The sequence below is a fragment of the Silene latifolia genome, chromosome 8 (assembly GCF_048544455.1).
Source record: "Silene latifolia isolate original U9 population chromosome 8, ASM4854445v1, whole genome shotgun sequence".
NCBI lineage: Eukaryota > Viridiplantae > Streptophyta > Magnoliopsida > Caryophyllales > Caryophyllaceae > Silene > Silene latifolia.
Window position 1 is genome coordinate 10,337,502 of NC_133533.1, and position 12,985 is coordinate 10,350,486.

Sequence of the window (12,985 nt, forward strand, 5' to 3'; positions counted from 1 at the left end):
CTACTTTTCTCATTCATGAATGTGTTTTAAGAATCTTTCGGTGGTGGTTTCTCTATTGTGTGGGATGGGAGCGTGGTGGTTGAACAGGGAAATGGGGGAGTGCGGTGTTGGTGGTGAAGGGAGACGAGGGAAAGGAGAAAAAAATCAATTGGCCAAGGGAATGAAAATAATGACAAGGGTAAAATTGTAAAAGACGTATGTGAAAGAGTAAAATTCGTATGTGAAAAAGCACGTCCCATAAGGAATTGTGGGGCCAAAACATTAAGGAAAATAATAAAATATGGGTAAAAGAGTTGGGTGGAGTTTGATGATAGGAGAGATGAATGAATAAAATAAGAGTAAAAATTTCCAAAATAAATAAAGAAAAAAAACCTCAATAATCCGTTTAAAGAAATAGTGGATAGAAGAGACTACTCAACACAAACCCACATTGCCACCAAAAGGTCCAAAACTACACCAACATACCAAATTACAATCAACCAAAAACCAACATTACCACTTTACCTAAACTCTCTTCTCAATTCACAATCCTCAAATCCCTAAATTCCCAAATTTTACATCAAAGTTCTTTACTTTTCTACACTTTTCAACAATTAACAAAATAACAAAATTATCTCAGAAGCATACTAAAAAATTTTGCAACAAAAAAACACGCTATTTATACAATCAGGCCGTCTTGCTTGTGACTGTCACAAGTTTGTGACCTCTCACAAATCCCCTCCCGCTGGTTCTTTAACTTGCTCCTTATATATAAAAGATCATAATCTTATGACGGAATAAGACCGTCACAAATGAGAATTTGTGTTATACAATCCAAGACCATACATACATTTTTTGTTTCTTTCTTTCTTCATGGTTAACTAGATTAAAAAAGAAAACAAGAAAAATAAAAAATAAAAAAAATAAGCCTCTTTTCTTTTCCTTCTACGAAAACGTTTTTACAAATCCCGCCATTGCTGTGACGTCATCACACCTTTCTGCTCTCGTCACCACTCCACTTTTACTTCGTTTTTCTTCCCTCTTTTCTTTCGACGTATTGAATTCGGTGATCGTGTTTGTGGAATTTGAATTTAGTTGTCTTTTTTGGCGTTAGTTTGATTCGATTGAACGAAATTCTAGGGTTTTGGAGTTTCCGCCATTGATGACTGAGGGTGCTGGAACTTCCGCCGTTACCGGCGGTGAAACGACGCCGTCGCCGGCGACGGCGAGAACGGCAACGTCGGAGAAGGTTGGTGATAGGATGAGGTTTACGGTCGAGATACGGCCGGGGGAAACTACGATTGTATCGTGGAAGAAGCTTATGAAAGACGCTGCTAAGGCGGAAGGCGGTGGAACTTCCGCCACCGCCGCTGTCACAGCTGAGGTTACTGCTGCCACTGCAGCGGTGCCAGCTCTCGAAGCGCGGCTTGCTCCGGTAGTGATTTTTTTCTCAGCTATTGATTGATTGGTCGATTGCTTTACTTGGAAGATTAATTTATGTTTCTTTAAAATGCTTAATAATGTGAGCTGATGTGAATGTAGTTAAGTGATGTTTGAATGAACAATTGCGTTTGCCTTTGTGTTATTGATGATGAGGAGTGTTGTATGTTATTAGCATTGAGTTTGGATTATGAGTCGTGACGATTGTTAGTATAGTATAGATGATATTGGTTTTGAATTAAGATTCTGAGGCAGTCGAAGGACTGGCATTGACAGATAAAGTTGTAAATTTGTAATGAATGGAGCAATCTGTAATAATGGCGGCCGTTAGTTGACTTGATTGAGATCGAGTTTGGAGGTTAATTATATGTGCAAGGATGAAGTGACGGTAAAAATACTCGTTGAATGGTTTAGTGTTGTTATTTTAGAGCTAGTCAAGCTATGTGTGTTTTTGTCAAGTTTTAGATTGTGATGCTTGTGGGTGGATGAAATATCGAGACAGAATTCTCTCATAACGACTGAATTGCTGCAAATTTATGAACTTTGTTGAAGATCAACCTATGATAGACAACATGTATTGGGTTTAACTAGGTAGAAGTTGAAGAGAGTAGCAAGTTTCATGTCATGTTGTTTTCAGTTACCAACTTACCATGGCTGTTCATTTTGCTTCAACTTCCAATGTATCTATATCAGCTCGTGTTCTTGTCTTTTTTTCGACTGAATGCTTTTTGAAGAGGCTTTAGCCCGTATGCTAATTCTTTTTGTTTTAGTATATTTGTATTAGGAGTACAATTTATATAGTCACCGGGGATTGGAAACAGTTATGAAAACATATGAAAGGAAGTTTTTTAGTCCGTAGTGAATTCTATCAACAGATAGCTGTTAAATATTACAGAGTATGTCGATTGTGAATTGGCGGCACCAGGATGTTGTGTACTTAGGGTCATGATTGTGACGGTGATAGTTTTAGCAATTATGTTTGATAGTTGTAGGCTTGTAGCTATTATTTTAGGTCAAAAAATGCAGATATCAATCTTAAACTACATCATATTAATCTGTGTATCTGTAAGGTTGATAAAGAAACATGTAACAAGATGCTGTATTGTTCCACATATACGCAGGTTCAACCTGCTGCAAATGAGGATCCACCTGCGCCAAATCGTTTCAGTGCTGTTATTGAGAAAATTGAACGCCTTTATAAGGTTAGACATCCTAGTTGATTATCCGAATCAGGAATTAATTTAACCTGTCCAGTTTTGTTTCAGAAGTAATTACAACTCGGAAAAAAAATATCTTTCTTTGCTTTGAAGCTTTTGTTTACTGTAGTATAATGTCCAGTTTAATAGTTTATCCTTCTCAGGGCAAAGATAGCAGTGATGAGGAAGACCTTAATGACGTTCCAGATGATGATCAATATGATACAGAGGACTCATTCATTGATGACGCTGAACTGGTGGGGTATTTTTTGTTTGGTCAACTTTTATTTTTCCCTATTATTTTTCTCAACCATCCCCTATCCTCTTCCTGTTTCTTGAAGTTAACTTTCCGTTTTTCCATTTGCAATAACAATGTCATTGAAACTATATGAGAAAAAAAAATCACTTGACAAGTTTTAAAATTTCTGTCGAGCAGTATTTTTTGTGTGTAAAAATAAATTGCAATCCTCGGATGATGAAAACGTGATATATAAAAGTAAAATAGAGGTGCAATTTAACAATAAAACTATGAAGGTTGTTTGAAGTGATTAAGCTGTTCATTGATCGTCTCTGGCTCTCTGCTGCCTGCGTTTTGTACAGGATGAGTATTTTCAGGTGGATAAGTCAAAGACAAAGCATGATGGCTACTTTGTTAATAAGGGGATCCTAGAGAAAGTGTGAGTGCTTCCCTTTTTTTTTTCTTTCACTCCATTAAGTTAGATGTCGCCTGCCGTTCAACTCCTCTTTCTTGTTCCTTGTGGCTTTTTCATTGTGTTTGGGAAATTGGTGTACATTCATATTTGGCCGGTCAACTGTTTCTCTTGCCCTCTTCATTACAGATCTTCTAGTTAACTGAAAAGGGACAAAATAGGAAAAGGCCTCGTCTTTATTAGTAACAAAAAATGATTGCTCACTTAAAAAGTTCAAATATTAATTTGGAATTTTCCCTATATCATTTGCCTTTGATGAACAGCCTATTATTGTTTTTGTGATCTGCTATTCTTTCTGCACAGAGTTGAGCCAACAGAGTCAGCTAATCCTCAGCCAAATAAGAGGCGGAGGAAAGACGTGGCAAAGGCAGCTGGTAGTAGTGATGATGGTCAAGGTCCAAGAAAACGTATGAAGGAAGGTAACAAGGGTACTGGAAAATCATTATTATCTGAAAAGGGTGTTTTGCATACATCTGAAGGCCCTATTGCGAAGTGCTCCAGTGAATCCAAATTTCAGAATCACCACAAGATTGTGGCCAACGATAAACCTTTGCTGGATTCATCCTTGAGGATATCACATGATGATGGGTCCTTAACGTTAGCGCAGATTAGTGAAAAACAAAAGATTGGTAGCTTCCCAGCAAAAAAAACTAGTAGCAAGTTGAAAGAGTCCAGGGGAAATGGTGATAGAACTGAATCAATTCATAACTCTCACTCTCTAATAAACGATTCTGGGGAGACTAAAATAGTTTTACATCAGAAGGATAATAGTGTGATGCGTGAAAGAATAGACCTTAATCTTCCCGACACCAAGCATTCCATCCAGCCAGTGGTAAGTAATGCTCTTGTTTTTTTTTTTTTTTTGTTGTGATACCTGTTCCTTGTCTTTAAATTTGTTCCAGGAACAGGCATGTTGTTTTTAGTGAAACTTAATGGAAAGTCAAAATGTAAAAATATGCATTTACCCATGATTACACATGATAGCTTGAGAGCATAGTCTCCATTTCTCATTTTGTGTTTGGGCGTCTCATTAGGGTGTCTTTTTGTATATGGGCGTTACTTTTAGGGTGTATTTTTGTATATGGGCGCATCCCTTTGGTATCTTTGTTTAGATGGAAATGGAGGTCATCCCTAAGATATCTTTTTGTACATAACAAAAAAAATGCATTTACATAATGACATTTTGCTGATATATGATAGTAGCAATGCCTGTTAGGAGTGTATTGTGAAATATATATTTTTTATTCTTGTGCTGTATTTTATTCTGTTTCTCCTCCATAAACCACATTTCTTTATTCCCATAAGTAATTACTTCGGTTTCTCGGTACCTTATTTATTGATTTATTTTGTGTTTTTTTCAATCGGTCAGCTGATTTTGGTCATAAACATCATTTCAGTACATCTGATGTTCAAGTTCTGTGTTAATACGATGCAAAAAAAAAACAAAAAAAAGAGTTCTGTATTGCTAAGTTCGTATTACAAATTTTGGGTTTGAAAACTGTCGTTTTTTATTTTACTGACTGGCTTCTTGTTTCTTTTTTGTTGACTATGCATGATACAAAATGGGGCAGTTCAGGTCTCATGGTTGTGTTATACTGTGCGCTAAAAATATCAATTATACAGAATTGATTCAAATGACCTTCTTATGCAGAAAAATCCTGTTATGCACAAAAAGGAAATTTCTAGTGGAAAGTCAAAAGCGAATGTGTTGGAAAAGGCCATTAGAGATCTGGAGAAGAGCGTAGCAGAATGTGAGTAGACATACTGTCTTGACACTAAATCATAGTTATGCATCTGTCATATGAACGAGTTGGTTCCTTAAAGTCACTAGTATGTGTCTTGGTTATTGCAGCCAGACCACCAGCTGTAGATGCTCTAGATGGAGACTCTTCGTCACCATATATTAAAAGAAGATTGCCTCGAGAAATTATGCAGAAGCTAGCTAAAGTAGCCAGATTAGCGGTATAAGCACAACTGCTTTTGAATTTATTATAGTTCATATATGCCACTTTATAAAATTTCCTAGCTGATTGTTACTAATGAGAAGTTTCTTCATAATTGTTTTGGGAACTTTGTAATCTGAAACCTTTCTTGTCGATGTGTTTACAGCATGCAAGCAACGGCACAGTATCAAATGAACTCTTGAGCCGCCTCATGGGTTTTCTCGGCCATTTATGTCAAGTCAGAACATTAAAGGTAACTGTTAACCTCCAAAGAGGTTATTTAACTATGAGCCCCCTAAAATAAACTGCTAAGTGCTAACACATGGGTTTGTCGAGTCTATTTTTTGGCTACATAGGTAGTCAGAAACATTTTTATTGAGGGCGCCACAACTTCCTACGTATTTAAGCACTATTTTTATTGGAATTTATGTAATTCGGTTATCAGTAGACAGTAGTCAGTTCGGTAGTGCTCAGTGTGATGTTAACAGATATGGGGAGGACACACGTCATTGTGTCTCAGATAGGCTTTATACCGTGTCCACCCATTTTTACTTGTGTGTTGGGTAGATGGAACATGATTTTTCATCAAGACTCATATTGGACTCAACTACAGTTCTACACCTTCTAAAAAGGTTTTTGTTATTCTCAATAACTTTTTTCCATCTACATGGAACAAAAAGATTTTGCGTCAGTCATACACCCTCTCCCTATCTGGCTCTTCCGTCATCTATTACTTTTAAAGTTTGAGAAATGAGCAGTATTTGTGGGGAACATGGCTTAGGTGATGTCATTGTCTAAATAGTGATTTTATTTATTTATTTATTTATTTTCTTATGGTGTGCATATTATTACATCATTTATTGTTATGTTTTAAACAACAAATTGAAACTTTCTATGAATATGTGTGAAACTGTGAACCACTCTTGTACTTGTTAGTTACTGTCTTACCAGTGGCTTCATTTTTCTGTTTCAGTTGTCTACATCCATCTTGTGCTCTTTATTTACTTAGGGGCATTTTGTGCTTTATTTTCTGACTTATGTTGTCTTTTTTGAGGAAATTTTCTGACTTAATGTTGTTGCATGACCTATGTCACTCTGATTCTTCTTATTCCCTCACGTACTGGTGTCCGACACTGACGCCCACACATCCGTATGACACGTGGATACCTCATTAAGCCAAAATATGCAGATTTTTCATAAAATAGCCGATGTCAACACTTGAACACCTACCCAAGTGGGATACTTCTAAACGAGTTTGAGTAACATAGCTCATGACTACTTACATTGTCGACAAATAATGGCGATTATGGTCTAATGTTGATTGCCATAATCATACCATCATACCCAATTTCGGGTTTTAAAGTCAAATTATCATGTGATCTTTTGTATACTCTGTAGCTTAGTAGGCGGGGTTCTGTTGCATTTTGAAATCATGTTCTTTTTCTTTTTCATCAGCGACATCTAAAAGTCATGGTGACCACAAGCTTGTCCGCAAAGCAAGAGAAAGATGACAAATTTCAACTGATAAAGAAGGAAGTTGTTGAAATGGTTAAGACAAGTGTTCCTTCTCTGATATCTAAGGTGTGTACCTGCATGGATAAGCTCCTATGTTTACTGTTCATATGTTTGCATAATAGCTCAAATAGTTATGAATGCTTGAGACATGCCTAACTGCCCCTATAAAGCAGAGTGGCAGTTACAGAGGACAAACTTGAACACCTGAAGACAGTTGTGTACCACTTAAATTTTAAGACAGAAGTTCATAATTGATGATGTTTATTTATTCAGGCTACTGAACAACAAAGTGGAGGATCTGTTGATTTGCAAGTCTCTTCTCATGCTGAAAAAGCAGCAAAAAGTCAGCAGTTTATGGACCCCACATTGGAGGACAAGATCTGCGATCTCTATGATATTTTTGTTGATGTATAAACCTATAATGCTCAAACTTCATATTTACTTTTGTTTCCAATGTGGGAATGAGAGACTGAATAGACATTTTTGCTCCTGGTAATCTTGGCTTATCTTGACTACTTTCAGGGACTTGATGAAGATGCGGCTCCTCAAGTCAGAAAGTTATACGCTGAGGTACTCTACTATATAAGTCCATTAATTTTTCGATGAACTGATTCCTTGGTGAAGGCTATTTAGTAGTTTTAGTAGTATTTGATTACAGTCATCTGGGCGCTGTGCTGCTAGCACTCCATTTTTTTGGTGTTTGCTATGATACCTGGCCTCATTGACTTCTGTTATGAAAAAACAATTGTTCAGTGGAGTTTGATGCTACCCTTCTTTGATGTGTTGCACTTTGGTTAAACTTTATTTTACTTGCATCACAATTCACAATAGCATTGAGATTTTTCTTCACTGTTCAAAATATACAATAGAGTCGTAGACAATCCGTGAGCCCTTTTCCTTTATTCCATCAATTTACACTTTTTCTCTCTGTTGTGTGTTTCTGGTGATTTTGACTTCCCTTCTATTTTCTAGGCAATTCTTTTGTTAATGGAATTGCTGATGTAACTAATCTATGAAATTCACGCCTTATCCCTTTGTTTGGATACAAAAAGAGGAGGGATGTGGAGGGTGGGAGGAAATCTTCCCTTCATTTTAAAATCTTTAATTTGTCTTGTATGAGGAAATGGAAGGATCCATTTTCCCTCCCCTCTTATCCCTGTACTCAATTTTCTAATTCCAAATCTTACAACAACCTTCATTTTAAAATGATTTTATTTGAATCATTGCACGCCTCAAAATGCGAATAAAAAGGGAAGATAAAAAACAAAAGGGAGAACGAAAATGTAATGGAAAGTCAAGGTGAACTTAGGGGTTTTAAAATCGGATTCCGTCTTTCTTTTATAAAAACTTAAAATTTAAATTGAGAGAAAAGGTTAAAACGATTTTTAAAAACCGAAATAGAGTTAAGGATCCCTAAAATCCATAAGAAAGTGGTTGTTGAAAAAGTGTGTAATAAAGGAGAGAAAAATAAATAAATTAATTTCTTTAAATTAAATAAATAAATAAACACTAAAGCTTATGATATGAAAATGATAAAGGTAACTTGATAAAGGTAACTTGATTATGATATGAAAATGATTGGGGATTATTTTTAAGCGTAGTCTCAAAATGGATTTGGAAAACAAAAATCAAAGAGGATTCCCCATGTCTTATGCGTTAAACTGTCAAATTATGCATGGTTATTGTTGGATCCTCTGATCTAGGATTTATCAACACAAGAGCTGGCAACTGCAACTGCTGTTGATATATATTCTCTATGAGATTTGAGTATTGATTCAACTGTAAAGCTTATGTTCTGCCTTACAAGCCTTTATTGATTAATACTGGTGTCAGACGGTGGCATTTTTCCTTCCTCTGATTTTGTTGCATGAAATCAGCCTCAAACTCAGTCACAACATACACGATGATGTATTGAAGTTCAATATCCAACATTCCTAGTCTTTATAATCTTTTCATAAATTCTCTGTTGCAAACATATATACATTATGTAACTTGTATTCTATTATCTAAGGTCTCTTCTTCGTAGCTGTGTTTTATTTATACAATGCTGGTTGTTAAAACTACACAATCTTCTCGTTTGCTACCCAATTGTGGCTGCTACTACAATATGGAGTATCAGTCCATATTACATGCTCTTTGTAAATGGCAGTTTCTCTGTTGGTTTTTTCTGCAGTATTGCATCCGATTTTTCATCCTTCTAATACTTCTGATCACATGTAATCAGCTTGCGCAGCTATGGCCCAAGGGGGTCATGGATAATCATGGAATAAAACGTGCAATTTGCCGTGCAAAAGAACGAAAGAGAACACTGGATGATAAGAATAAGGTGGAGTGCTCCCTTACTATTTGTACGTCTGATAAGCTATATTATTCAACATGATCTACTTTCTGCAAATTATTCTTTATTTTATAATTTTTCCAAGGTGGTTCTTTAACTATAATGGATAATTTTCATATTTTAAAGGGAGGACCTTCTTTATGTCTGCTATTAAAGCTCACTCGTATGCAGTCAGTTTTATCTTATAAACTGTCATCCTTAGCATAGTGCCCTGGCATTGTAAGATTTTAGCTTGTATATGCTGGTTCTAACTGTACTGAGCTGAGTTTCCTTGGCTAATCAAGGATAATTGTATTTCAAGTTGCTTGATACTGAGCATCTTTGTCGGTTCTTTGGCGTTATTAATCAAATCCTTCACTAGGTTCATAGATTCTCACTTTTGTTATGCAGGAGCAGGAGAAAATCAAGAGGAAGAAGGTGATAGCTACAAATCCCGAGAACATAGTTCCCATGGAACACAATTCAGCTACACAATCACAATATATGGATGTGAAACCCGCCATTAATCCCGACAGTACTGCTCTCACTCACCACAACCAGTTTTCCAGTATTGCCCCTGCTATTACTTCATCGACAAATGGGCCTAATTCCAATAAAGTGAAGGGGACAAACACCAACTCCCACTCAGATGCTAGAATTGTCGACAGTATGGGAATGAACGTAAAGAAGAAGGTAAAAAAAAGATCAGAGAGCTCGGGTAGAAAAGTTGATCTTCACCCGGAAAAGTTTTCTCCATATCAGGAACAGGATAAACTAAAACAACAAGAGCATCCTGCAGTTTCTCACCAGGTTGGCTCTAATAAGTCAAGTTATAGTACCATTCGGCTCGATCCTTTGGCTTGATATTTAGATCAATGTGCCTTGAGTAGGCCATTCTAATTTCACCCATTTTGTTTTTGCGCGTTTTAGACTATTCTGTAATTATGTTTTCCTAATGTCAAATCTCAGTCCAGTCTTAACTCAGTAGGCCTCCCCTGAGATGGAGGAAATGTGACGATTTTATAATAAAAAGTAACCATTCACAAATTCTTATTTATCAATTAATGGTTACATTTTATCATAAAACGGTCAACATTTCTCCGTCACAAATGAGATTTTGTGTTTAACTATAGGCATCTTAGATTCTTAGAGCTGTAGTTTATTGTCTTAAACATATACTTTGTAGAAAGTTCACATAAAGTTTATTGCCCTTTTTCAATAACCGAGCTTTGCGAACCACCATTTCTTGCAGAACTAAATGCAAACTGATATGGCGTACGGTAGTCCTCACTCCTCACACAAAATGATCACGGCTCTCTACAGAGATTATGTAGAAAAAGAAAACCAGTTAACTTCTCTTAGAAGCTAAACTGAATGGACGAGTCGAGGTAATGAGGCCTTCTCCGTGTCATCTGTTCTGGATTTTCATGTTCGGAAAGGCTGAACATCATCTACCTGCTTATTAAACTGATTGGCGAGAGTTCAACTACCTGCCTGGCCTTGTTTCTCACTTGCAGCTTCTTTTAGACTGCCAAATACTCCGTATTAGTTTTCACTGTCGTAATAATCGGTAGGTGATGTTACTGGTGACTTGCGTCGCTTTTGTCATGACCCGATAATAGCACATCTAAAACAAACTTGGCTCCTAGACGAGTTGACCTGTACTCGACCCTTCTTTTCTCCAAATCACTTATCCATTATTTGTGTCTCTACATCATAGGCGCGACTATAGCGACTAGCCAACTACTGAGTTTGTCTTCACATCATCTGATAGGTGTCAGGTTCTTATATCAAGGTCAACTGATACCTTGACGTAGGATTTTAGCAACACTACTGGTGATTTGGTTTTACTATATTTAGAAAATCATATTGTATACGTATGCTAACTAATAATCAATAATAGATGTCCTAATCTTTCTATTTTGATGATCCTAGTGACCTACTCTACTGCCTTTTTGCTCAAGTACTGATTAGTGTACGATTCGCTTTGATTTGAGTTCGGTTAACCTAAATCGTGTTTGAAACTGTAAACATATCGATTCCAATGAATATTTGGTCATTTCCAGGAAATCGAGTAAAAGATTAACAAATATGAATACAGTATACATTATGGTTAACACTGTCAAGTTTACAGAGTACAACAATCCAACATTCTGATGAGAATGTTGGACACCTTTCTTTACGACTGCCAAAAAAAAAAAAAAAAAAAAAAAAAAAAAAAAACAATCCAACATTCTAAAAATCACACACAGACAGACAGATGGTAAGTACTCTTTAACCAACTTCCTTCTACACCATACTAGTCTGCCAACAGTATCCACCAACCCAAAATACAAGGGTAAAAAGTATCTTAAAAGTAAAAATAAAAAAAAAAATCAATAGATAAAAAAGTTTAAACTGATAGATTTGTGTTTGCACCAGTATAGATATATTAGGATATTAAACCATTGTTTGGCCGTAACCAGAAGCTTAAGCTGATGGTTGAGACTTGAGACCGAGTTAACGGTTTAGTATCCTAATAGATAGTTTTTGATATGTATGGGGAATTTACATAGCCTGGACTGCATGGAACCTTGGCTCTTTAGGCAGGAACTTCTGTTCCTGATACACAGACATGTAATTCCCAAACAGAAACTTTGGGTACTGAACACTCATCTCTGGAGTTGTCTTAATGTTGTCCTCGTCTTGAACAGTCTCTTCAATCAGTTGTGGGGCCGGTGCAATGGTGGCCTTGTAAGACGGGTTATAGAACGAGGCAATGGATCGACGAGTGCCCTCAGGATGAGCCAACACTCTATGCCAGGCACTCTTGTACCTGCCATTACTCAGGACTTCAATCTGGTCACCAGTGTTGATAACAATGGCATTTGGGACAGGCTGAACGTCGATCCATTCATCGCCCTTGAGCATCTGTAGGCCACCCACTTTGTCGTCCTGGAAGAGGAGGATCACCCCTCCAGCATCTGTGTGGGCGCGTAGGCCTGTCACGCGTTCTGGGTGGGGGCATGGTGGGTAGTGACTCACTTTTGTGCCGAAGAAGGCACTAGTGTTTTCTCCTGATTCTCCGGTGTTGAAGGCCTTGTTGATGTACCCTTTTCGAGTCCTAAATTCTCGTCCATTATTTCCATCATTTTTTCGGCTAGTTTCTTTAGTTCTGTTCTGTACTCTGCCATTGTCTCCCTGTCATTCACATGGTGGTTGTTATTCTCAATGATTAATGAATGATCCATAATAGTAATCTAATCACACAGTGTGTTTGACTGATTGGAGTCTTTGGATGTATCCATTAATATTATAAACTGTTAAAAATACGAGATGCTGTTTTCAGATGACCCATAACGAAAATTCACCAGAAGAAGAAAGGATTATGCAAAGGAGGCTTGGTGTGTGATACTAGTACGCAAGTTTTTTGTGTTGAAAAGGATAAATTGTTTGTTTTTTGTACTCGTTTTGTTATATTTCTGTTTCTGGTGAATTTTCTGGGACCCTACTCGCTGTAGGTCTCTGAGATTTTATCCTTTCTGTTATTCAAAAAAAAATATCATGTGATAAGCGGAGTTGAATGTATACACTCTTTATAACCTGAATGCTGTTTTCGAATGACTCATAACAAAAATTACGGTGAGGATTATACAAAATCAATCCTCACTGTAATTATTTAGTTCTATTGTCATCGAGGTGGTAGTCATGACCAGGGTTAGGATAGAAAAAGGGGAAATACGAAACTTGATAATGAAGTAAGAAGGGAGAATTGAAGCTTACTTGAATCCAGGAGTAGTAACAGGCCACTCATTGTCATCAGTGAGAAGGAAGACATCTTCCCAATCAACACCTTCAACTTTGCCTTCACTTTTGTTCTCAATGATCTCATTCAACATCGTCACT

The 12,985-nt window shown here is 36.8% G+C and overlaps 2 protein-coding genes across 4 annotated transcripts in view; one reads left to right on the forward strand and one right to left on the reverse strand.

Annotated features, from left to right (window-relative positions):
• The first annotated feature begins 796 nt into the window (after window positions 1-796).
• On the forward strand, window positions 797-10,391 carry LOC141596361 (ubinuclein-2-like). Of its 3 annotated transcripts, XM_074416490.1 has the most exons (14): window positions 905-1,414; window positions 2,541-2,621; window positions 2,780-2,872; window positions 3,216-3,292; window positions 3,629-4,157; window positions 4,977-5,076; window positions 5,178-5,287; window positions 5,435-5,521; window positions 6,724-6,849; window positions 7,057-7,191; window positions 7,306-7,353; window positions 9,008-9,109; window positions 9,512-9,910; window positions 10,353-10,391. In XM_074416490.1, exons 1-14 carry the CDS (start codon window positions 1,142-1,144, stop codon window positions 10,356-10,358), a joined length of 2,166 nt encoding a protein of 721 aa, XP_074272591.1. In that variant the 5' UTR covers window positions 905-1,141; the 3' UTR covers window positions 10,359-10,391. The 3 variants fall into 3 exon arrangements, with proteins under 3 accessions (XP_074272590.1, XP_074272591.1, XP_074272592.1); XM_074416489.1 differs by lacking the exon at window positions 10,353-10,391 and having other exon boundaries at window positions 797-1,414; window positions 9,512-10,322; XM_074416491.1 differs by lacking the exon at window positions 10,353-10,391 and having other exon boundaries at window positions 9,008-9,131; window positions 9,512-10,147.
• Window positions 10,392-11,355: 964 nt separating this feature from the next.
• The window catches only part of LOC141594642 (1-aminocyclopropane-1-carboxylate oxidase 5), a 6,914-nt gene continuing 5,284 nt past the window's right edge, over window positions 11,356-12,985 (reverse strand). The window contains 3 exon segments of the mRNA XM_074414646.1: window positions 11,356-12,198; window positions 12,201-12,280; window positions 12,863-12,983. Of these exon segments, the coding sequence (XP_074270747.1) occupies window positions 11,648-12,198; window positions 12,201-12,280; window positions 12,863-12,983 (752 nt within the window). The 3' untranslated portion in view covers window positions 11,356-11,647.

Excerpts from the sequence above, each read along its gene's own strand:
- LOC141596361 (XM_074416489.1), top strand. The coding sequence starts at position 1,142 with ATGACTGAGGGTGCTGGAACTTCCGCCGTTACCGGCGGTGAAACGACG. Across the intron at positions 3,293-3,628 it reads AAGGGGATCCTAGAGAAAGT|AGTTGAGCCAACAGAGTCAG; the intron begins GTGAGTGCTTCC and ends CTTTCTGCACAG. Across the intron at positions 4,158-4,976 it reads AGCATTCCATCCAGCCAGTG|AAAAATCCTGTTATGCACAA; the intron begins GTAAGTAATGCT and ends CTTCTTATGCAG.